This window comes from Pongo pygmaeus, chromosome 3 (assembly GCF_028885625.2).
Source record: "Pongo pygmaeus isolate AG05252 chromosome 3, NHGRI_mPonPyg2-v2.0_pri, whole genome shotgun sequence".
NCBI lineage: Eukaryota > Metazoa > Chordata > Mammalia > Primates > Hominidae > Pongo > Pongo pygmaeus.
The window spans coordinates 203412305-203438461 of record NC_072376.2 but is presented as its reverse complement, the minus strand read 5'-3'; the positions used below and the strand labels follow the sequence as shown (position 1 = coordinate 203438461).

The following is a 26157-nucleotide window of genomic DNA, read 5'->3' as shown; positions in this document are numbered from 1 at the left end:
TATTCTTTTTTCTCTAAACTTCTCGCTTCATTTCATTCATTTGATCTTCCATGACTGACACCCTTTCTTCCAGTTGATCAAATTGGCTACTGAGGCTTGTGCATTCATCACGTATTTCTCATGCTGTGGTTTTCAGCTCCATCAGGTCCTTTAAGGACATCTCTGCATTGGTTATTCTAGTTATCCATTCATCTAATTTTTTTTTCAAAGCTTTTAACTTCTTTGACATTGGTTTGAATTTCCTCCTGTAGCTCAGTAGTTTGATCATCTGAAGCCGCTTTCTCTCGTCAGTCATTCTCCATCCAGCTTTGTTCCATTGCTGGTGAGGAGCTGTGTTCCTTTGGAGGAGGAGAGGCACTCTGATTTTTAGAGTTTCCAGTTTTTCTGCTGTTTTTTCCCCATCTTTGTGGTTTTATCTACCTTTGGTCTTTGATGATGGTGATGTAGAGATGGAGTTTTGGTGTGAATGTCCTGTTTGTTTTCCTTCTAACAGTCAGGACCCTCAGCTGCAGGTCTGTTGGAGTTTACTGGAGGTCCACTCTAGACCGTTTGCCCAGGTATCAGCAGTGGAGGCTGCAGAACAACAGATATTGGTGAACAGCAAATGTTGCCGCCTGATCGTTCCTCTGGAAGTTTTGTCTCAGAGGAGTAACTGGCCATGTGAGGTGTCAGTCTTCCCCTACTTGGGGGGTGCCTCCCAGTTAGGCTACTCAGGGGTCAAGGACCCACTTGAGGAGGCAGTCTGTCCGTTCTTAGATCTCCAGCTGCGTGCTGGGAGAACCACTACTCTCTTCAAAGCTGTCAGACAGGGACATTTAAGTCTGTAGAGTTTTCTGCGGCCCTTTGGCTATGCCCTGCCCCCAGAGGTGGAGTCTACAGAGGCAGGCAGGCAGGCCTCCTTGAGCTGCGGTGGGCTCCACCCAGTTCGAGCTTCTTGGTCACTGTTTACCTACTCAAGCCTCGGCAATGGTAGGCGCCCCTCTCTCAGCCTCGCTGCCGCCTTGCAGTTGGATCTCAGACTGCTGTGCTAGCAATGAGTGAGGCTCCTTGGGTGTAGGACCCTCCTAGCCAGGCGTGGGATATAATCTCCTGTTTTGGGGTCAGGGGAGCGGGGAGGGATAGTGTTAGGAGATATACCTTAGCCGTTTGCTAAGACTGTTGGAAAAGTGCAGTATTAGGGTGGGAGTGACCCAATTTTCTAGGTGCCATCTGTCACCCCTTTGACTAGGAAAGGGAATTCCCTGACCCCTTGTTCTTCCCGGGTGAGGCGATGCCTCGCCCTGCTTCGGCTTATGCTCGGTGCGCTGTACCCACTGTCCTGCACCCACTGTCTGACACTCTCCAGTGAGATGAACCCGGTACCTCAGTTGGAAATGCAGAAATCACCCATCTTTGTCGCTCACGCTGGGAGCTGTAGACTGGAGCTGTTCCTATTCCCTTATCAGCTTCCATTCCAGCTCACGAGGACAAAGGTGTCACATACATATCCACTGTGGCTAACCTGTCCTCAGCAGGGAGTTTCCCCAGTACTACTCTCCCCTCTGTTCTGAGCCTACTTGCTTCTTTGTAATGTTTCCACTTTCTGTCCCACTCCCTAATAGATGATTTGTCCTCTCTGCCCAGCCCCCTAGTTCTGATATTTGGATTGTCTGTGATCTGGGTAGTACTTAGGAGGTAGAACCAAAGCCTTGTTGATTGGGTTGGGAGTTTCTAACTTTTATTAAAGGAACTGATTAAGCATCTATTATATAAAGTAAAGTAAGATTATGATCCAATAAGGCAGATTCCACAAGTAGCACAGGAAGAATTGGTTTCTAGTACACTTCATGCTTCAGGACAGGAAATCCAGAAAAAAATCCTGTGGTACGTTAAATGTGTACTGTAAGTTTCATTTCCATGTGAAAAACTGTAGTTAGGTAAAAAGTACATCCATGAAGAATCCTGATTAAACTAGCTACTAGGTAAACAATAATTTCACAACAACTCAAGAACTCTGTAAAAGCATTTCCTCTGAATATTTTATTCAGAAAAAAACACAAAAAGATGAGGCAGAAACAAAAATCCCAGTCACTTGCAGTATCTGTCAGCTTTCAGTTTGGCTCTCCTGTTTAAACAAAGAAAAATAATAAAATTAATCTATGTAAAACATGCCATATATATTCAACTGCTACTAAATATAAAAAGCTTTAAAACTGTGTGTTCAATTTTGGTTATTACCACAACACTTATATTAAAATATGTATACTTTTAAATTTGGTTTCTATAAAAAATGGATTCTAATCTTATAAAAGTTATTTCCTAATATTCAATAAATGTTGCCTAAGGGCTTTTTCAATCCAAATAGCAATTTTAATTATTCCGGAATTTAAGGGTGCTCTGAATTTCCATTTAACAGGGTGAGAATGCTGTATTATTACAAGTGATAAAAGTTACAGGACATACAGCTTATTCCGTTTTAGAGTCCACATCCTGATTATATTTTATATCCTCTTCTTAATTTCTTACAACTAGATACATATTCATTTGCTCAGCTGGAAAAAATTCTTAACATTATTTACTGACTTTAGGTATGAACTCTACCAGCTAGTTAACAGGAAATACGTAATTAAACATTGCCTTTATCAAGTAATGTAAAAAAAGCATAAGAGTAAGTTTGCAACATAGGACTTGAATGAGCAGCTGATGATTATCAAAATCTGGCACTTAATTGATTTATACTTGTACACTCACAGCTAAATGTCTCTGTTTTTCTGTGTCATAAATCTAGGATATTACTTATCTACCTAGGAAGAGTAATAAATATTAATAATTTGCTATGATAAACATCCTGCACTCTTCCAAATCTTAGAATAAAACTGCTTCAATTTCACTTGTTTAGCTTTTATACTTAGTTTTTTAGTTGATCTATTCTTATTTTAAGGAACCTGAACTACTCTAACAGAATCCACATAATTTTTATATTAGTCAAACTGCTTCTTTCTAACTCTGGTTCTAATAGTTATAAAAAGATAAATTTATGAAGTAGATACAGTCAAACCTGAATTTCTTAAAGTATATACTTAGAATCGGTTATAATTTTTAGATATTCTTTCTTGACAGTCTTTTCCCAAACTTATGATGTCCTCTCTAGGTAATATTGCCACACTCAGAAATAAAGACAAAAATGTGAAAAACTACAGTAATTTAAGAGAATGTAGATTTTCTACATGCCATTTCTATTGGCTACTGAAAATAGTGGAAATAAGTAAATAAATAGCTACCTGTCCAGAAGCGTCTCATGCAAAAATCCATCTTTCCGAGCCTTTTTAAGAATTTTACTGTCTTCTTTACTTATTTTAAGTTTGTGGTCTTGGAAGCTCTGAAATTTCTTTCTGCAAAGAAAATGTCTTCATTGAAAAATACCTCAAACTCTGATTATACAGATTTACTATTAAATTTATAAATACTGTTAATTTCTTTTTCACTTATTAAAAACGTCTAATTGTAGGCCAGGCACAGTGGCTTATGCCTGCAATCCCAGCACTTTGGGAGGCCAAGGCAGGCGCATCACAAGGTCAGGAGTTCAAGAACAGCCTGGCCAACATGGTGACACCCCGTCTCTACCAAAAATACAAAAATTGGCCGAGCATAGTGGCGCCCGCCTGTAGTCCCAGCTACTCGGGAGGCAGAGGCAGGAGAATCACATGAACCTGGGAGGCGAAGGTTGAGATGAGCCAAGATCACGCCACTGTACTCCAGTCTCGGGGACAGAGCGAGACTCCGTCTTGGGGGAGAAAAAAGGTCTAATTGTATTTTTTTAATAAGCTGGAGCTTTTCAACAAAGATGACCTTCGTGACCTCTCAAGAGGAGGGCCACTCATTGACTGGGTAGCACAAGGCCCCATTTCTATTAGGGCATGCTGGCTGGAGTCTCCTGTGTCCTGGCCATAGCACAGCCTTTGACTGGCATCACACCCATTCTGTGAATGAATAGAGAGATTGACTAACCTGAGTGACTAGCTTTGGGAGCTGGTAGGATGATTAGGAAAACAAGCCTCAAGAAAAGAAAAGCATTTAGCTCAGTGCTCTCCTAGAGGCTACATTGTGTTGTCTCTTCTTGTCCATCAGTTTTATTTTTTCAGACAGTGTCTTGCTCTGCCACCCAGGCTGGAAGGCAGTGGTGATCAGAGCTCACTGCAGCCTTGAACACCTGGGCTCAAACAATCCTCCTGTCTCAGCCTCCTGAGTAGCTGGGCCTATAGGCATGTACCACCATCCCCAGCTAATTTGGTAATTTATTTTGAAAGCACTTTGAGAAGCACTTCGAGAAGCACTTCACTGTCAAATCCGTAGGTCTAAAAGGAAAAGAATACATACACATAATTGATTTCACATTGTTTTACATTTCCTTTGTCTTCTTCTGGAATGTCATCTTTTTTCTTGGTTTCTCTTTCAGCACAGGATCTAATCTAGATATTGGAAAAGAGAATTCAATGGATTATATGTTTATCTTCCACCTTCCCCACTTTACGTGTCACATAAGAACATTCGAGATGATTTCTTATGCAGAAGAAAAAATTAACTGAGCAACTATATTCAGAAAAAGGTTCTGGTTATGTGTTTTTACTTCATATATATAATCTATATGAGTAAGTGCTATCACATGCTTCCTCCACAGCCCTTGTGTCAGAAACACCACAGACAAAATTATTTCAGAAACATTTTACACATCAGATCCTGGTAGGCAATAAAGCGATCATTAACTAATTTAATTTTGTCCTCCAAGTGAATACACTAGGACCAAATTATCCCTAGTAGACAAGTGTTCATTTGATCAGATTGAAAGCTTAATAGCTATTTTATGTTGCACAGACTATTACCAAAGTATTAAAACTTTTAACATTACACAACTTGTTTTTAATTAATTGGAACCCACCTCTTTTACTGGCTTCTTATATCCTCCTAAGTTTGGATGGATGTTTACTACCACATGTCATAAGTTAATTAATCTGCATTCAACAATTAGGATCACCCACAGAACAGGCAATTGGCAATGGTAAGGACTCATGTCTCCTAGGGGATCTCTGTGGCCAGAGTCCAGTTCCAGGGCTGCTTAGAAAGTGATGACAAATAACGTGTTTGTGCCAATGACATCTTTGTGACAGTTCTGATTAGAGGGGTCCCAGACCTGAAAACATTCCCTGCTAGGGCCTGTAACACAATGCTACCTTTAGTAAGAGGGATCTGTGTTCTGGTAGATAAGGCAAGGTCATAAAGGTGAAGGGCTGACAGAGATTAGGAGAGCCTGCAATTAAATGGTATGAAAAGAGTCCTAAATAATCACTGTTCAGAGCTTCCAGGTACTTGACTAGCCAAAGAGATCCAGAAAACTTTGTATTTCGTCTGAAAATTGCTTTACATAGTGAAAAACGCAATCTTTGTGCAAGTATCTTTGTATCTTTGTGTAAGTGCAAAGCACTGCACATATATTTGCAATTGTTGCCTTCAATAACACTTTTGTGATGATATCCAGATGCAAAATAATTTAAACATGATACAATAAAATATAAATAAATAAAATTAAATGTAAGTCACAAACCCATCTGCATTTCCCCAATGACCTGCTTCCTGAGAAGCAACGTGCTATGAAATATTGAGAGTGGCCTCTGGAGTCAGCTGGGCCTGGGTACACATCCTGTCTTACCACACCTTGAAATCACTGTGATTTCCATGAACTGACTGACAAAAACCACGAGGATGTAAAGAGGGTCAGAGGCTGTCTTCTTGTATGTAACGCTGAGCTCACATCCACCTCACAGGAGCATTATGGAAATTCAAGACTACAACGCATGTGCCGGATGCATGCAACAAAAAAATATAACATTTCCCTTCTCTAAGAAAATACCTACATTTTAGATTGAAATTGTTTGAGCTTTAGATTTGAAATTATTTGAAATCAAGACTATTCTAAAATCAAACTTATGATCGGAAATCTAACATGAAGTATATACAGAGATTTGATAGATGCTTTTAAATTGCACTGGTAGTAGAGAAAAATGTAACATAAATTTTTATGCTCTAATTATAAGAACGAAGGGCATCTTAGAAAAGGCATTTGCCCCCCTCTTAGAGCCTTCCACTCCGGCCCCCCCAATGCCTTACAGAGCAAATCTGGGTCAGACTGGATGCAACCTGTGATTCCCAACAGAGACAAACAAAGCAAGGTTCAGGATGCTCAGTACTGCGATGGAATGCCAAGACACAGAAAAACCATGTGTCAAGAAGGGGGGAGTTATTCTTTAGACACATCCTGGTATATGTTTATCATTAAAGATCAGTGGCTTTTGTGAGTCTAAAAAATTAAGCCTTAAATGTTTTCATCAAATTCCAATTAACTATCTCATTTATCTAGGTTATATTAACAGTATTATTTAGAATTTCACCTTGATATGAAGATGTCTGTGTAACTTTTACAATGATGTAAAACAAAGAGTAGGATTAGGGAGGGCACAGGCCAGTGGTGCAATGGATAACGCGTCTGACTACGGATGAGGGAATTTAGCCTGGAATAAGGAACTTTTATTTCCAGCTTAGTGATGCACACAAATTTTAAAAATAAAATAAAAATCATGTTTTATGTGATTCATGTTTCTCCTAATGCAAAGAAGACTGGTACTATTAATAAAAATATTTTTAAAATGTGAGGGCTAAGGCCCCAGAAGTTCTGCTATGATTTTTTATGTTTCATAAAGTGATTATCATCACAGAAGCTCAAGCATTACATAAATACAAATGCAGATACCCCTGACCTAGTAATTCTCCTTCTCGAAATTGAATATGCATCTACAAATTGATGCATATTCAATGTTATGTACTGCAGCACTGTTTATAAGAGCAAAAGACTGGCAACAGCCTAAATTTCCATCTATAAGAGACTAAATAAATTAAGGTACGTCCCTAAAATGGAATATTATGTGGCTGCTAAAAAAGAGAAAGAGAGGAAAAGTAAGAAAAAGAGAAAACTTTCTACATTCAAACTCATAGTAGAAAACTCTCCAAGATACAATTTTAAGGAAAAAAAAAAATCAAAGTCTAGACTATAGAGGAGGCTACCTTTAGCATAAAACAGTTGAAAATTATAAACATATTCATATGTTTATAAAGAAATTTTAGGAGGCTATAAAAAAAACAAAGGGAAAGAGGAACAGGAGCTGGGACACAGGTGAGTAAGATGCATGGCAGGCATACATCTTCACATGCTTTTATTTGAAAATGTTGGGACCACGTGTACATGTTATCTATTTTAAAAATTAGATTTTAAAATACAAGCAAGAAAACAAGAACATGAAAGCCTAAAAAGAGCATATGGAACTACCAGAAAAAGATACTAATCCATGGAGATAATGGCAAGGTAGCTCCTAGATGCACTCATTTCTCTACCCACATTGTAGAAACAAGCCATCAACTATGGGATTTATAATTAAAAATGAGTCTATTTGAAACACCACATTACAAAAAGCTATTAACTAAATCTTTAAAGTGACAGTAAATGACCATTTAACATTTTAAAGAGATACAGTCACATCGCATGTGTGAATGTAGTTATCTGTATAAAATGTCATCATTACCTTGATCATTTCTTCTTCTCCTGCTGTTTTACTTTTTGCTTCTATGTCTCCTGCTTCATTGCATCTAATAAAGCAGCTATTTGAGGCCAATAAAGCCATTTTCCCCTAAGTGAAACAAAATAACAAAATAGCCATGAGGATACTTCTTGTAGAAGAAACATTAAGTGTTTAGACTGAATTAATTTTTCCTCCCTGATTTAAAAATCACAGAAAAGAACTTAGAGAAAAACCTGAAAAATATAATACAAGAACATATAGAAAAGGAAACCAAAATCACCTATCATTTTACTATTCAAAGATTACCACAATAAACATTTGTAGTGTATCTTCCTAGTAGGACTAAATTCTAAGTAGATGAGGTAGGATTGCTTCCTTTCTAAAAGATCTACTGAAGATATAACTGATTTAGTTCAGTTTGAAAAATTAACTTTAAAGACAACATAATTATGAACGCATACTTTATTAAAATATTAGCATTTTAAGTAAAATTTATTTTCTTCACAATTAGAAAACATGAAAAGGTATATACAATGCCTTTGGTGTTTTGAATTTAAGAATGTCTGAGGGACTTTTGTGTGTGAAAATAAATATTCATATACTTTTTTAGTTGTTTAATGTTTGATATATTACACTGCTTCCTATTAAACAAAACTTTAAAGACTGATTTTCTTGTGTATCTAAATCTGGGTTACAAATTTGGTTAGCTTAACCCCCTTAACAAATATAATGTTTACTTATAACTTGTATTTGGTTGATTCTTTTGGAAAACTTGGAATACCATAACATTTAGACAAAATATTTATAAATACAATGATTACAAAATATGTTAACCTTATATCACATCCAGTTAAAAAAGTTCTGATAACATGGATTTAATTTCTTAGTCAAGGTCACAAGGGCTGGGTGGTCTCTCATCTGGATGGCTCCTGGTGAGCCCTGGAACATGGCAGGGTGGTCCAAGATGATTTAAACCTGTGCCACAGATTATTCAGCTGAGTCCTTTTTGCAATAGAGTTTTAAGACCCTCTTTCATTTAAATTTAAATTTTTGAAACTTAGTGTCCTTCCTAAAAATAAAATGAAATGAACTTTCCTAAAGTGTTGTATTATTAGTACTATCTAAGTCATCATCTAAGGCCTTATGATATATTGGCCTTTTCTACCAGTGTAACTTTCATTAGAAGTGTCTCATCATAACTAGTAGGATCATCTCAAAGGGGTTGCAACACATTAGCGGGTAATGAAATCAATGTAGTGTTTCCTGAACGGTATTGGGTGGGTGGGGGGGAAAAGGAATACACACAGACACACAGAGGAAGGGGTAAAAGAGAATAAGAAATATCAGGGTGCATAACACACGGATAAGTAAGTATTGTTAAGTACAGCTCTTGCTTCAGTTATACATATGTGTGTGCTGGGCTGCAATGTAAAAATGCATTTCTCAAAGGGTTGGGTCAAAATAGTTTTCAAGTCACTGAGTTAAGATTTTATCCTAGGGGATGAGGAAATTAGTCTAAGTGATTACCTCTTTCTGGGGGGATGTTTGTTTAATCTGTCATCTTAGAAAACACTGCTGAGTTCCTATTTTCAATTCATTAGTGTATACTACCAAAGCTGCTACTCTAAGGCTGAGCTTATCTTCTATTTGCTTGTTCTGCGTGGTGCCCACTGGTCCTTACTGTTTTTGATATAGTTATCTACTTTTTAAAGACTGTTTAGCACTCATATATTTTTGTTCAATCTTCTCACACAAACAGAAAAAGGAAATTATGTATTCTGTATCAACAAAGATTTAACAAAACATCCATATACTACAACTGTCTACTTACTAAAATTAAGAATTAGTATATTATCTTTTTTCTTCTTATATTAAAACTATCTTTTCATACACTATTTTAAGCTTATGAACAGAAAGTCTTTTAGAGATAATTTACTTCAATGAACTATTATTTATTTTATGCATAAATTGTCACAACTTGGTCTTAGCAAGCTCTACTGTTCGCTTACAGTCTCTAATGTTTCTGAAAGCATCCATGATTTCTGCTACAAAGAAGATACTTAGGAACTATTCTGTTTTCCTACTCTGAGACCTAAAATTGACTGGTTCTTTAATGGAAATGAGATCCATATCTAGGCACTAAGGGTATACAGAAATAATTGTGGGCAAAAGTACTAATGCTATTTTAGTTGCACTATATTTTGAGATCTCTTCAAGGCTCTATGTTCTTACTGATTTATTCCAATTTAATGTATTATAGTATTGCATCCTACTTTTTCTTTTTAAATATATTATGATTGACTGTTACAGACTTTCTGTTAAACTGACAGGAAGTTTTTGTAAACAATAACAGCACTTACATTTTGAAAGACTGGTTCCCATTGTTCTCTTGGTCCAATTGCATCTGAACGCCCAACAACAAGTCCATCTGAATTTATACCAAGATATTTTCCATAGCCAGATTTCAGGGCAATTCTGTACATTAATAAGATAGATAAAAGTTAAAAACTGAGAGAAAATTAATTATAGAACATCAAAACAGGACATGTGTATGTGTGTGGGTGTGTACATATCTAAAATTTCAGACTGGACATATTCCAAGTGTTCAAAAGCTGCATGTGGCTGAGTGGTGACTCACTCCTGTAATCTCTGTGCTTTGGGAAGCCAGTGGGAGAATTGCTTGAGGCAAGAAGTTCAAGATCAGCCTGGACAACACAGTGAGACCCCATCTCTACAAAAAATTTAAAAAGTTAGCTGGGCATGGTGGCGTGCGCATGTAATACCAGCTACTTGGGAGGCTGATGCAGGAGGATTGCTTGAGCCCAGAAATTTGAGGTTATAGTGAGATACGGTCACATCACTGCACTCCAGCCTGGGTGAAAGAGTGAGACTCTGTGCCTTTTAAAAAAAATAAAAAGCTACATGTGACTAGTTGCTGCCATGTTGGACAGTGCAGTTTTAAATTTAGTTTTATATTGTGTTTTTTAATATAAACATTGTACCTTATATATTACATAACAAATATTTTCGAAATTCATCATTCTTCAATTATACCTCTTTAGTTATAAAGTTCAATAATAAATTACTAAAACTTACTTTTTCTCTTATTATAAATAGTTCTATGTACATCTATTCTGTACATAAAACTGCTTTATCCTTAGAAAAAATTCCTAGAAATAATTGGATCGAAGGGTATAAAGTTCTTATGTCATCAAACTGTTTTCCAGAAAATGCTGCTTCCATTTACATTCTTACCTCAAATTAACAGAGTATGTTTTGTATCACAGATTTTTTTTTAAACATTATGACTTTAAAAAAATACTTGAAAACCTGATATGGAAAAAACAGTATCCTATAAATTTGCATTTTAGTAGTTAACTAGAATAACAACTGTTTTTCTTTTCCTTTCCTTTTTAGTTTTTAGATTATCTGGTAATGTCCCTGGTCCATTTTTCTATTGAGATCTGATTGTTTGCAGTTTTTCTACTGGGGTCATCAGTGCTATGAATTCTATACAAGATACATATGAAGAGTAAGAACTCACTGCCTGTTAAGATTGTTGCAAATATTTTCCTCATTTGTCAGTTAATTTTCTTTATAATCCTTTTTTGTTTATAATTGTAAAGCAGTTTAAAACTATTGAATTTTTTCTTCCTCTGCTTTTATTCTTTGTCTTTCACCATACTTATCAGACTTTCAAAGAAAGTACAGAAATAATCATCTTAATGTGATTTTTTAAAATTATGATTTCTAATCTTTTACCTTACCGAGAATCTCCTGGGATGCCAGAATTGACTTTTACTCCTTTATATGTTAATGATTATATAACAGAAATCATTATCATGTTGATGTAACCAATTACTAAAATATGTAAATTCACTTTCAGTATCTTCTACCCAAAGAATCATTCTATACTTTTGCACAAGGTGAGAATAAAAAAGGTTACTTTATAAAATGACTGTAAAAATAGTGAGTAAAAATATTCTTTTGGTCGTTATGATTCTGTAACATTCTCTGCTGGTTTCAACAATATTCCTTTTTTTAGTCTTCCTGTTTGCCTTTGGACTTCCAAACAGTGAGTTTAAATATAGCAACAGTGAACCAGGTTTTGTACTATTTATTTTTTAATCTATCTTACTCGGTGTGTATTATTAATCTTCACTTTTTAACTTACATATTTTTTTCCAGCCTAGCATTATATATTGATAGGAAATCCACTAAAAGTAGATCACAAAATCTACTTTTCAAAAAAGCTATTTTGTTTTTTATATCAAAATTACCCTGTGGGCTTAAGACACATACTAAAATTTTTAATGAATACAATTAAACTTTTAAAACAACTGGTTACTAATTATATTACAACATAAGCTCACCTGGAATCAGATAATTTGACAGCCGTAAACTGCTCTGGAGGACTAGGGCCCTCATCAACTATTGGAGAAAAAACATTTGAAAATAAATTTGACATTTGCTATAAATATAAAGACATTATTTTGCTTTAAAAAATGTGGCTATTTTCTTCTGCAATTAAATGTAAGAATATTCAGATATACTGATGTCACTGTAATACTGTATCTTTGGAATCAAGATCTATTTTACCTTCTTTTAACCACAGTGCTAATTTTATACACTGAGTAAGACAGGGTGATATAATGCTTATTTAGTAACTTTTGAGATAGCTTCTCTTTATGTTTTAAAATACAGTCATAAATAAGCACTTATTTAAAAAGCTAAATGCTTTCATTTATTCAAGGGATGGCCTTGCTAACCAAATGATACTGCTTTTTATCTTGTAATTACTTCGTATCTCATTAGTGCTTCCTCTAATGCGCTAAAGAAAATGAGGAAACTTCAAATTGTTAAACGCACAGGTTAGTTGTGGCAATAGGTCTGAATAAAAAAGAAATTCAAACATTTTGACTCAAATAGGTTTTCTTTTTTCTTTCCACTTACTATTTTAATTATTCATGTTGTTTTGATTTCCAAAGATACTCTTCTGGAACTATACGGAATGTTTTCAAATGCTTATATGAGAAAGAGGGACTTGCCAATGGCTGGTAAATATTAAGGAATTAAAAAAAAAAATGGAAGAGTCAAATGCAATGGTTCCATTCCTTTGGAAAATGTTTGAGACTAGTTAGAGTTTGGCCTAAGTGAATGAATGTCCTAAAATCTACACTTGTGGCAGGATCTTCCCTTCCAGACACAAACCTTCTTTGTGTGGAGCTCCCAGGGTAAAAAGACCATTGTCGAGTGCATGTATATAGGTTCCCTTATCCATTTCAATGGCTATGGTTCCTGAAATTTCACCAAAGTTTGTTACTGTCCACCAGATTCCTAAAAAATAAAATCAATATTTCAACTTTATATGTTAGTTTTGACACAGAGTTCTTTTTTAGTTATTATAACTTAGTTTTAAAAACTTTTTATTTTGCAGTTGTAAGAAATAATACAAAGATCTCACATATCCTTTACTTGCTTTGTCTCGATGACATCTTGCATAAGTATCATACACTGTCAGAATCAGGAAACTGACATTGATATAATCCATGAAGCTTATTCAGATTTCACCAGTTTTACATGTACTTGTTTGCATGTACGTGCACAGATTCATGCGACTACCAGCACAGTCAGGATTAGGTTTTTAAAACATAAAATAGCAACATACAGCCAGGCATGGGGGTGCATGCCTGTAATCCCAGCTACTCGGGGAGCTGGGGAAAGAGGATCACTTGAGCCCAGAGTTCAAGGTAATAGTGAGCTATGATCACGCCACTGCACTCTAGCCTGAGTGACAGAGCAAGGTCCTGTCTCAAAAAAAGACCAAAACAAAACAAAAGGCAACATGTGAAGGTACAAAGTGACATATAGAGAACGGTCTCTCTCATGATAGACCCCAGCCATCTACTCATGCCTGCTTTCCAGAGGCAATGCCTATCATAATGTTTCTTAAAAATGCCTCTACAGGAAGACTTTCTAGCATAGCAATCTTTTTTTTTTTTTTTTTTTTTGAGACAGAGACTCGCTCTGTCGCCCAGGCTGGAGTGCAGTGATGCTATCTTGGCTCACTGCGACCTCTGCCTCCTGGGTTCAAACAATTCTCTGCCTCAGCTTCCCGAGCAGCTGGGGTTACAGGCGCCTATCACCATGCCTGAATGATTTTTAGTAGAGACGGGGTTTCACCACATTGGCCAGGCTGGTCTCAAACTCCTGACCTCGTGATCCACCCACCTCTGCCTCCCAAAGTGCTGGGATTACAGGTGTGAGCCACCGCGCCTGGCCAGTAATCTTAACTATGATTTTAGATTGCAAGTAAAATGAGCAGAATCTATGTCTATGTATACTAATTTCCAATTTGCCAATAGAAATGTTAGACTCTAGGAAAAATTATTTAAGCAGTTGTTATAAAAGTTTATATCTTAATGTTAAAAAATATCCTCAAACCTCCTCCTAAGTTGTACTTTAGCTAGAGTAGAAATGAGTCAATCATTAACTGGATATGACATATTAAGGAATTCTTGTTAATTTTACAAGGTCTGATAATGACATAGTATAACATATAAAAATAAAGAACAAAACAGGTGATGAGAGAAAGACATACCACGTTAAGAAATGTACATTTATGTACTGATGGGTAAAATGACATAGTATCTGTGATTTTACTTAAAATTTTCTAGGAAAAAATGTGTGTGTGGGTGTGTGTGTAAATCAAACAAGATTGGCAAAATATTGATAATTAATGCTGGGGCCTGAGCACATGGGGGACTCATTATATTCTTCTATGAATGGAATAGTTTGGATATTTCCATAACAAAAAGGTTTTGAAGATTCAGTTAATTCCACTGCACAAAATTTTCTATTCAACTAAACATTTCATGCTTTCCATAATAAATTTTAAAATACATACAATTTTAGCTAAAATGAAGTTGGACCTTTATCTAACACCAAATACAAAAAGTAACTTAAAACAGACCAAAGACCTAAATGTAAGAGCTAAAGTTAGAAAACTTTTAGAAGAAAATAGGAAAAGCTTCATGACAATGAATTTGGCAATGATTTCTTGTATAGAACATCAAAGGCACAGGCAACAAAAGAAAACAGACAAACCGGACTTCATCAGAATTAAAAACTTTTGTGCATCAAGAACCGACATCAGCAGAGTAAAAGGCAACCCAGAGAATGGAGAAAATATTTGTAAACTACATACATTATAAGGAATTAATATCCAGACTATATAGAGAACTCCAAAAAGACAAATACCACAATTCAAAACTGGGCAAAGGACGTATACGAACATTGCTCCAAAGATGATATACAAATGGCCAATAAGCACTTGAAAAGACGCTCAACACCACTAGTCACTAGGGAAATATAAATCAAAACCATAATGCAATACCACTTAACACCTATTAGAATGCTATTATCAAAACAAACAAACAAACAGAAAACAGAAACCAAGAAAACCAGAAAAACAAGTGTTGGGCAGGATGTGGAGAAACTGAAACCCTGTGCAATGCTGGTGGGAAGGTAAAATGGTGCATGTATTTAAATGCCACTGAAGTGTACACTTAAAAATAGAAAAACTGGCAAATTCTATATTCTGTATATTTTACCTCCACACACACACAAAACCAATGGAGAAAAAGAAAATTAATCAAAATTAAAATTTCAGCTAAAGACAATTAAAAAGCAATAAAACTAATAAGCAATTTAGATGATTGAGTTATAGCTACAATTGTTTTCAGGAAAAGAAATAATGCTTTATTCAGAATCATTATCAACAGTGTTATGATTAGCAAGTCTTTCTTATAAATGTAATAGTTAATGATTTTAAATTAGTTTTATTTTGTATGTTCTATGCCACATTCACTAAGTATACTTAATATTAAATAAAATCATTTAAATATAATATCTCATTAAAGTTTTGCAAATGAAGAAGAAATTTCCGGCAAACAAGCTCCTCAAAATTGTCACACTCTGTCCAAGTAGGGAAATGACACAATAACATTACTTATAATATTGTCAACTGAAAAAGAAATTACTTTGAGCAGATGCCAGTATTTTTTTCTCAATGAGATTTCAAAGAATAAGAAAGCTAAACACAGTATCATCAAGAATTAAATGGGAGCATTCTGCCTACTTTCTGCAAGTGGCCTACATTCAACCTTTGGAGGTATGCTTATATGTTTAACGACTAAAGTAACATAACATAATACCTAACAGTGCCACTCGGGGGTTTTAGCTGTGAAAAAGCAGTGGATCCTAAGAACAGTGGGCACTGAAGTTGCCTGTCTCTAGGTCAGGTTACAGCTCAAGCTGTGTATACGCTGCAGACGCCCAAGCTGAATTTAAGAGAATCCGCTCTAAAACATTACTTGCTATTTAGACACATGCTTAAAGTTATTTCCTTTTAAACCTTAGGCAGATGGTGAAATATTCCTGCTGTGTTGTCTCACAATGCATAACAAAGCTTTTCACGTATTTTCACATAGTTTAGAATGTTTACATATGTCTGGTATGCCTGTAATCCCAGCACTTTGAGAGGGGGAAGCAGGAGAATCACTTAAGCCCAGGAGTTCAAAATCAGCCTAGGCAACAAAAGGAGACCCCCATCTCTACAAAAAAATTAAGAAATTAGCTGGGTATGGTGGTAGGAGCCTGTGGTCCCAGCTACTCGGGAGTCCGAGGTGAGAGGATTGCTTGAGCCTATGAGGTCGACGGTGCACTGAGCCATGATCATGTCACTGCACTCCAGCCTGAGCAACAAAGCAAGAGCCTGTCTCAAAAACAAAAAAAAAACAAAAAAAATGGCCCGATGCACCAGTGTCATGGCTGATAAGATACTACCAGGGCACCCTCATTCTGGCATCAAGGCTGTGTGACAGCTCACCTCACCTTCTGACTAACCCAGTGTTTCCGTGCTAAGGGCCCCCTTAAATCTCTGCCTTCATTATGTGCTTGGCACAAAGGAATGATATATCTTAGATTTGGAAATGGAATTTTCTTCCCCAATCTTACTGTAGTCTAAGTACCCTTCACAGACTTCTATTAACCCATAGCTTACTTAGCTTTAGTTCCTGGGTAAATAAAATATATGTGTTTTGCAAACTGTGATGTTATAAGTCCAACAGCTTCTGAATCTAGCAGAGCTCAGTGAAACTCTTTGCTTACAGACATGCTCGTTTTATTAATGTCACACTTGGTTTTCTCCATGTGAAAGACAGATTTTCTTTCATCCTATTTACAGACTTTCTTTCATCCTATTTACCAATCCCTTCAGATCCTTGTGAGCAACCAACAGAACAGCTTTAAAAAATTAAAAGGTTTTTCTTCTTTCCCTTCACAAATAGGCACATGCTTACTTATATGGCAAGTTTAGAAAATCCACAATGCAAAAGAAGGTGGAAGGACAAAGAGGAAAAGACGCAGAAGGACTTCGTCTTTCAGCCAAGATGGACTTGCCCTCACACCATGACCAATGAGAAAATTGAAACTGGATAGAATATTTGAGAAAACTGTTTTCGGGGATTGGAACACAGGCAGAACAGGACTGTGATATTTGAGAACAGGAAAACACAGGAGGCAAATCTCACACGTACTGTTTTCTGCCCAATGGCAGTTTCCTGACCACACGGAGAGACGTAGAGACCTCCAGAAATGAGGCAATGTCACTAAGCTGAGAGTCTTGCAGTGCTAATATGTTCGGAGTTTATAGAATAAGGTACTGGAGAAGAGGGAACTACACACAGGTGAGGCCTCAAAAGAGTATGCAAAAGTTCTCTGCAGGTCTGTGGCCAAGGGCTGGGGGGAGTGCATGCAGTAGGCAGGCTCCACAAGGCCTCTGCAGAGTGGCTGGCACTGCTGAGGGCTGACTGGAGATGCCAGAGATCACACAAATTTGGGACACAGCAGAGTGGAGAGAACTCACCAAGTATGCCTAAAACATGTGGCTGAGGCCCATGAGGATGAACCTTTCCTAGGGTAAGAGTCACTGTCTAAGTCTATGGGCAACTCTAATAAATAAGCACAAACTAACAAAGGTCCAGGCTTGATAGGAGCAAAAGGGTAGTCAAATAATTTAACTAGGCATCAAGACGCTTAACAGAAATAAGGTTAAAATGTTATGAAAATGAAAGACTGAATTTACACAGAAGACTTAACAATCCTAAATGTGTACACATCTTATGAGAGCTTCAAAATACTTTAAGCAAAAACTGCTCATGTAGACAGATCTAGAATTACAGCTGGAGATTTTAACATAACTCTCAATACACCGTAGGATTAGTAAAAAATCAGTAAGGACACAGAAGATATGCACAGTCACAAGCTCTACCAGTTGATCGAACAGACATCTAAAGAACACTGAACTGGCTGGGCACCGCGGCTCACGCCTGGAATCCCACCACTTTGGGAGGCTGAGGCAGGCAGATTACCTGAGGTCAGGAGTTTGAGACCAGCTTGGCCAACATGGTGAAACCCTGTCTCTACTAAAAATATTTAAAAAATTAGCCGGGTGTGGTGGCAGGTGCCTGTAATTCCAGTTACTCCGGAGGCTGAGGCAGGAGATTCACTTGAACCTGTGAGGTGGAGGTTGCAGTGAGCTGAGATCGCGCCACTGCACTCCAGCCTGTTGGGCGACAGGGAGACTCCATCTCCAAAAAAAAAAAACCAAAAAAAAAACCCTGAACCAACATCTGCAGAATACACATTCTTTTCAAGTGTACATGGAAATTCACTAAGAAAGTAAGTTCTCCAACTATACTATAAATGAATTAGAAATCAGCAACAATAACATACCTATAACATCTCTATGTAGTAGAAATTAAAAACAATATACTTTTAAATAACTCATGTGTCCACGAAAAGAAAAATCACAAGGAAAACTAGATAATGTTTTGAATGGAATGAAAATGAAAACAAAGCGTGTTGACTATAACTGAAACTAAAGTGGAATGAAGAGATCTAACTCCCTTCTTAAGAAGCTATAAAACAAGAACAAAGTAAACTGAAAATAAGTTAAAGGGGGGAAAAAGAAAAGACTGAAAATAAATGAAATAGAAAATGAAAAAAAGAGAAAATAAGTAATATTGAAACAGGCTTGTCTAACCTGAGGGCTGCATGTGGCCCAGGCCAGCTGTGAATGCAGCCCAACACAAATTCATAAACTTTCTTGAAACATTATGAGATTTTTTTGCTTTTTTTTTTTTTTTTTGGCTATCAGCTTATCGTTATTGTATTTTATGTGTGGCCTAAGACAGTTCTTCTCCTTCCATTGTGGCCCAGGGAAGCTAAAAGATTGAATACCCCTGTACTAAAAGATCATTAACGATCTAAAACAAACGATCTTATAAAGAATTGAGAAACCTCCAGCTAGACTGACTGATCCAGGAAAAAATAGCAAAAACACAAATTACCAATATGAAGAGACTGCAATACAGATTAGATTCTACGGACATTAAAAGCATATTAAAGAAAGGAATATTCTGAACAATTTTATGCCAATAAATCCAACAACTTAGATGAAATGAAATTTTCTTAAAAGACACAAATTACCAAAACTGACACCACAAAAAAATCTGAAAATATCTCTTAAAAAATTTTAATTTTCCCACAAAAAACTAAAACCAAACCAAACAAAACCCTCTAGGTTCAGTTGACTTCACCGGTGAATTCTATCAAACATGTAAAGAACAAATCATACCCCTCTCACACAGCTATTTCCAAAAATAGGAAAGGAGACAGCACTTTCCATCTAATTTTATGACACCCAGTATCACCTTGACACCAAAATCAAAAAAAGACATTACAAGAAAAGGATACAAAAGTCCAGTATCTCCCATCAACACCAATATAGAAATCTTAAAAAAAAAAAAAAAAAAAAAAAACACCTAGAAATCAAATCTAGCAATATCCCAAAGGACAATGCACCACAACCAAGAGGGGTTTATCTCAGGGATATAAAGTTACTTTAAAAGTTGAAAATGAAACCAGTGTAATCCATTGGCAGAATGAAGAAAGCTGTATAATCATCTCAACAGATACAGAAAGAGGCATCTGACAGCATTAAACACCACTAAAATAAAAACTCCCAAGAAACAAAGTTTAAAAGGAATGTCCTCATTTTGATAAAGGTTTTCTCTGCAGATCCTACAGACATCACACCATATGGTGGACTACTGAAAGCTTTCTGCCTAAGCTTGGGAACAATGCAATTATGCCCATTCTCATGACTTCTGTTCAACACTATGGAAGTCCTGGACAGTATAATAAACCAATAAAAAGAAAGACAAGACATAAGGATTAGAAAGAAAGAAGTAAAATGATAGTCACAGGAAACATAATTGCAAATTTCTTAGTTTTCTATATAAGCAAACCACTAGAAGTAATAAGTGAAACAGACTTATCAGACTACAAAGTCACTATACAAAAATCAATTGTATATCTACATACTGACAACAAACAACTGGAAAATCAAATTCGAAGGTTCTATTGACAGTAGTGTAAAATTATAAAATACTTAAGAATAAATGTTTAAACAGGCATGCAAGACTGCTACATTGAAAATTATGAAATATTGAGGCCCAATATTAAGATGCTGATTCTCCCCTAAATGATCTGGACTCAATACAGTTCTCGAGAAAATCCAACAAGCTTCACTGTAGAAACTAATAAATTAATAGGTAATAAGTACAAAGTTGGAGGACTCAGACTACCTGATCTCGAGACTTCATGAAACTATAGCAATCAAGAGAAATATACCAACAGAAAAACAGACAAACGTATCGATAGAACAGAGTCCAGAAATAGACCAATACATAGAAAGTTAATTGATTTTTTATGAAGATACCAAAGTGGATCAATGGAAAAAGGAAACACCAGTGGTGCTGGCACAATTGGCTATCAAGATGTTAAAGAAAAAAAAAAGTAAATCTTGAAACTGAACTCACAACATCATGCCAAAATTTAATTTGAGATGAATGACAGATTTAATGTAAAAAGTAAAACTATGATGCCTCTAAAAGACAATGTAGAATATTTTCCTGACTTTGGGGTAAGCAAAGATCTCTTAGATCAAAGAAATAAGGCAGTAACCATAAAAGAAAAAAAAATAAACTGAGCTTTATAAAAATTAAAAGCTTCTGACCATCCTGGCTAACATGGTGAAACCCCATTGCTACTAAAAACACAAAAAATTAGCCGGGCGTGGTGGCGGGCACCTGCATTCCCAGCTACTCGAGAGGCTGAGGCAGGAGAATGGCGTGAACCCGGGAGGTGGAGCTTGCAGTGAACCGAGATCGCGCCATTGCACTCCAGCCTGGGAGACAGAGTAAGACTCTGTCTCAAAAAAAAATAAAAATAAAAAAAATAAAAAAAAAGCTGCTCATCCAAAAACCACCATTAAGAAACTGAAAAGGTAAAACTCAGACTGGGAGAAAAGACTGATAACACCATCAACTCTTGGCAAGGATGTAACTGGAGCACTAATTCATTCTTGGTGGGAGGGTAAAATGGCACAACCACTTTAGAAAATTTTTGGCAGTTTCTTATATGGTTAAACATTCACCTATCCTTTGACACAGCAATTTCACATCTACATATCTATCCTAGATATCTACCTTAATTTTAGAATTGTTGATTTGCCATTTTGAAAGCAATGATTCTTCCAGAACATTAGCTTTATACCATTCCATATTTTATATATTTTTTAAGTTACCATAATCTATGAAGATTCAAAATGCAACTTGCCAAGTTTTAAAAGAGAAAAAAAATGTATGGAAAGAACTAAACGGAAAATAGGCTGGTTAAGTGTGTTTAGGTCAGTTTATTTCTAGTATCATTTACAGGCTACCCTGATGTTGTATTTCAGATTTTCATTCATTTCAGAGTTCACAAAATAATGATTTTTCCTGTGAAGATACTTCCTTTAAGAGACAACCGACTTCTACAATTAAAATGCATACATGTGCAAAGAAAATAACTTGTAAAATATATTTGGTTGAAAAACATTTACATTAGGCCTTTAAAATTATGTATCAGAATCTCCGGCTATTAAGCAGTCTAATGGTGCCTACCAAGAGAGTTATAATTTTTCTCTCCTGATAATGAAGTAAAGGCATCAGTAGCATCTACTGTGCTAAAGAATAAATGGAATTTATAACTGTAGGTAATATTTAAGCACTTTAAGACAAATACGAATACATCATAAATTTCTAACTAGGAAAATATTTTCAATGAGATCTCAAGAAACATTAACTTTTTTCAGAATAGGGCACTGAAAACTGACTCACCAACAATATCAAGCTGGGTTTCTTCATCTTCTTCTCTTTTTCTCTTCTTATCTTTGCTCTTTTTCTTCTTACTACAGGACATAATTTACATAGATGAGTTTAGGTATATTGATTTGTATGATAAATATCGTAAGATTGAAACTTGGAAGTCTTTTAAGCTTTTCATTTATAAATTATTGATTTAGGAAGACTTACATTGTTATGCCCTCTTAAATACAGTACTGAGAAGTTGCTTCAGGCTTTGTACATATTATCTTAGAGTTCAAAGCAGATTGTAGAGCCCACTGCCAGATTTTAAATCCTGATTCCTTCACTTCTTAGCTCTGTGATTTTTGGAAAAGGTACTGAATCTCTCTGTGAGTCAGTTTACCCACTTAAAAAATTAGGATAATAATTTAACCTAACTCTTAAGGCTATTGTGAGGTTTAAGAGGTAATATGTACCTTCATACATTGCTGGTGGAAATGTAAAATGGTGTAGCATCTACAGGAAACAGTTTGGGTTTCCTCAAAAAGTTAAAGAGTTACCTCATGATCCAGCAATTTTACTCCTAAGTATGTATACCCAAGGGAAATGAAAATATACACCCACAAAAATATTACGTAAGAATATTCACACTAGCATTAGTCACAATAGCCAAAAAGGGGAAACAACCCAAATGATGAATGGATGAACAAAATGTTACATCCATACAATGGAATACTACGCAGCCATAAAAGGAACAAGTGCTACAACAATGATGAACCTCAAGAATGTTATAAGTGAAAGAAGCCAGATACAAAAGGCCACATGTTGCATGATTTCTTTCTTAGGAAATATTCAGAATAGGCGATTTCACAGACAGCGGATTAGTGGTTGCCAAGGACTAGCAGACGGGGAGGATGGGATGTGACTGCTTTAATGGGTAGGGGGACGTTTCCTTCTGAGATGATGAAAATGCTGAGCAACTAGACAATGGTGAACCTCTTGAACGTATACTAAAAACCACTGACTGTACAAAAGGGTGAATTTTATAATTATGAATTACATCTCAATAAAAAAAGAAAAAACCAAGAGCGATTTGAAAAAAGTTAACGTGCAAAGCGCCTACAATTTCTTGGCACATTGAAAGTGCTATATAAGCATTAACTATGATTATTACGATAATCTTAAGACACTCGTCTGCATTTTCATCATAAAGTTTTCAGAAGATAACTCTCCTCTCCTCACAGGAAATTCACAGAGTAAAAATCTCACATTTATTCAGGATAAACCTGTCATTTATTCTGGCATCTTCATGAGGCCAGACTCCTACATAGGGTTCTCAAGGCCAGTGGCTTCAGCTCACTCCTTGATACTTTCTTTCCATCTCGCCTAAAAATACCAAAACCTCTGTTTATCACGGAGACCAGGAGGAAATGCTCAACATCTGTATGTACAGTCAACCTCGGGCAAATCTTCCAGTTAAAAAAGCGGGGATATGAGTGCACAGGTATTTTTTCCTAAAGAGTTAATAAATTACCACTACGACCTCCTCCTCACATTTGGCTCAATTTATTTACTGCATATATGTTCTCTCATTTAATTCTCACAGTCTTCTAAAAGTATAAAACATCGTCTGAAAGTATAAATGTGTAAACGGAGGTTCAGATATTTGATCTCTTAATGAGTAAATGGAGGTTCAGAAATATTAACCAATTTGCCACAAATTACAAAATCAGTAAATGACAGAGTGTAGGTTCGAGCCCATATCCCTATCAAAGCCCACATACACCTCAACCACTGTGTGATTCATCCTGGTTTCACTGTACATATTAGGTTAAAAAAATTAATCAATAATTTTTCTAGGAAGAGACAATGGAGAAAAGAATAATCCCTAATAAAGGAAATTATTATCATGAACTACGAGATCAGACTAACGCAGACCCACCAGGCAGAGGCCTGGAGAGATGTCTCAGGGGACTCAAACTCGTGGGTACGGGGTCACCGGTCACCCGCCCGTCTACCCTGTTTCCTGGGTCGTCCGCGCGGGAGGCTGCCCGTCTCTGCACAGGCGCCAGGAACCGCGGCCCGGCCTCCGTCCAGCCCCGACAGAAGCCAGGGCGAAGCCTGGGAGGCCACGAAACCTTCTCTCCGCGCCACGGCTTCCACCAGGCTCGCGGGGGTGGAGTGCTTCCGAAAAGAACGGAGGAGGCTCCCGCCCGAGCTGCAGGACCCACCTCTTCGCCTTGGTTCCCTTGAGCACGAGCTTGGTAGACTTCACATAGGAGTACTCGGCCATAGCTCCGGGAGACTTCTGCGCGGACAGGCTGAAGCCGGCTCAGGACGAGTATGTGACCCGGGGAAGCATCAGGGCGGGGAAGAACAGAAGTAGAGGCGAAGTAAACACTCCCTGACAGCGTAGGTCTCTCCAGAACCCACCTCCGTCTTCACTCAAACGCTGAATGGCTGAGAGTTCCACTTCCGGGTTTCTGCCGGGGAGCTACGGCGGCCGTAGAGGGCCGAAAGGTGTCCGCGCGCAGCTGCTCCCTGGCGCCCTCTCGAGGAGCTCCTGAGGATTCGCGCCTCCCCGAGGGGAGGAAAGCCCGCCCGAGGCGCCGGTGCTGGCGGTGGCGGAGCTTCCGGGCGCGCTGTGGAACCGCCTTCCGCTAGGGCTGCGGGCTGGCGAGGGTCCCCGCAGGGGCGGGAAGCGGCTCCGGCTGCCTTCGCTGGCCTGCGGCAGCGCGGCTGGAAGCGCGGGCCACTCGTGCGCGGGTCACTCGGGGCTGTGCCTCGTGCGACTGTGTGTGCAGGAAGCAAGCAGGAAATACCCTAAAATAGAATGAAGCGCCATGTTGAGGGCCGCGGACGTCACGAGTGCTGTGGGAATGTGGGCTGAGGTGGAGAGTTATGGTGGCGCGTGTTACAGGCTCAGGGGTCAAGAGAAGCCTAATCGTGGAGGCGGTCTCTGAGGAGGGTCTTGAACGCTGGGCAGGCTTTTGCTGGACAGAGATGAAGGAAGCTAGTCCTGTCTGATGGAGGAAACAGGGCGGAGGCTTGGAGGGAACCGCGAGCAGGCCAGGCCTGTAAAGCAGAGTGAGAGAACCAGGACAGAGAAGGCAAGTCGAGGTCCTGTGGTCGCTGAAGAATTTGAATGAAGTCAGTAAACAGGTGAGAGGCATCAATCGCAAGAGTGTGGGATGAAACGAGGAGTAGTCCACGGTGATTGCTCTGCAGTGGTGGGTATTATTGATCGCGTATGTGACACCAAAACCACCCCACTCAAGCTGTGGCTCTTTCCCTAAAGTAGAAAACAGAGACCAGTTGGGTTCCAAGCATCCACGATCTTATTAAATTCGTGATCCCTGGTGGCACGATCGACTTAGGATTGGCCCATCTCAAACCTGAGTCAGAAACAAAACCGTCACAATGTGCGGAGATGAGCGTCGTTACCCGCTATCATAATGTATTTTCCGGTGTTTTCACAGTGCTGTGCTTCCTAATCCCCATTCCATGGCAATCCACATGCCATGATGCCCGGAGTCATTAACAAAGGAGACACACAGGGGCGCCTCACGTTGGCTTTCCAGGGTTTTGATGAAAATCTCAGTTTCCTCATCTCATACAATGTGGTTAGTGATAGTATCATTTAGGATTGAGGATTTAAATGGTACAAATTATATAGGGTGCTTATTATAACCTACATGGAAAATGTCTAGGAGATGTTAGCTATGCTCATCACCAACATCCTTACTTGATGGTAATAATCAGATAGGAAGGTCGATACCAAGAAAATGGATACATGCTCTGAGGGAATGAATGTGGAGAGATCAGAAGGTTAAGAACAAAGCCGTACAACATGTCTACAGTAAAGGGATAGAGAAAAGAAAGAGAGTCTATAAAAGAAGAAATGAAACAGAGTTAGAGTAACGTTATAGAAATCAAAGCTAAGGAGAGTTTCCAGAAGGGATAATATAATTTAATATCGTAGAAGTTTAGGAGCATAAGATGGAAAAAAGGCCTTGTGGTAACTGACATTGAGGCAGTCTTTGGGGAAGCTCCATTTCCGATAGAGAAGTAGACAAAGTCAGCTTGAAGCTGGGACTAGGTGAAGAAGTTGTTGGCTGGTCACATGGGGAAATAAATAAGGGATGGCATATGCCATATTTCTGGATTTCATTCTTGCCCAGCCTCTGTATATGCACAGAGTTTGGCAAAAACTTACAAAAAATAAAGAAGAAACCAATTTCGTTTGTAGACTCAAATACAATGCTTTGTGTTAGAATCAAGATAAATTCATGCCTCTC

At 37.6% G+C, this 26157-nt stretch overlaps 1 protein-coding gene across 1 annotated transcript; it reads right to left on the bottom strand.

Annotated features, from left to right (window-relative positions):
* Positions 1-1992: 1992 nt before the first annotated feature.
* Positions 1993-24991, bottom strand: FRG1 (FSHD region gene 1). The gene is made up of 9 exons (XM_054485302.2): positions 24091-24991; positions 21893-21963; positions 12816-12941; positions 11978-12035; positions 9965-10079; positions 7608-7712; positions 4357-4448; positions 3261-3371; positions 1993-2104 (listed from the first exon to the last, which is right to left on the bottom strand). Exons 1-9 carry the CDS (start codon positions 24150-24152, stop codon positions 2068-2070), a joined length of 777 nt encoding a protein of 258 aa, XP_054341277.1. The 5' UTR covers positions 24153-24991; the 3' UTR covers positions 1993-2067.
* Positions 24992-26157: the final 1166 nt, after the last annotated feature.

Bases quoted from the DNA above. Each gene is read 5' to 3' on its own strand.
- FRG1 (XM_054485302.2), bottom strand. From the start codon at position 24,152: ATGGCCGAGTACTCCTATGTGAAGTCTACCAAGCTCGTGCTCAAGGGA. The intron at 12,942-21,892 runs GTGAGTCAGTTT...TTTATTTTTTAG, and splicing joins AACCCAGCTTGATATTGTTG to GAATCTGGTGGACAGTAACA. The intron at 12,036-12,815 runs GTTTGTGTCTGG...TTTCTCCAATAG, and splicing joins GGGAGCTCCACACAAAGAAG to TTGATGAGGGCCCTAGTCCT.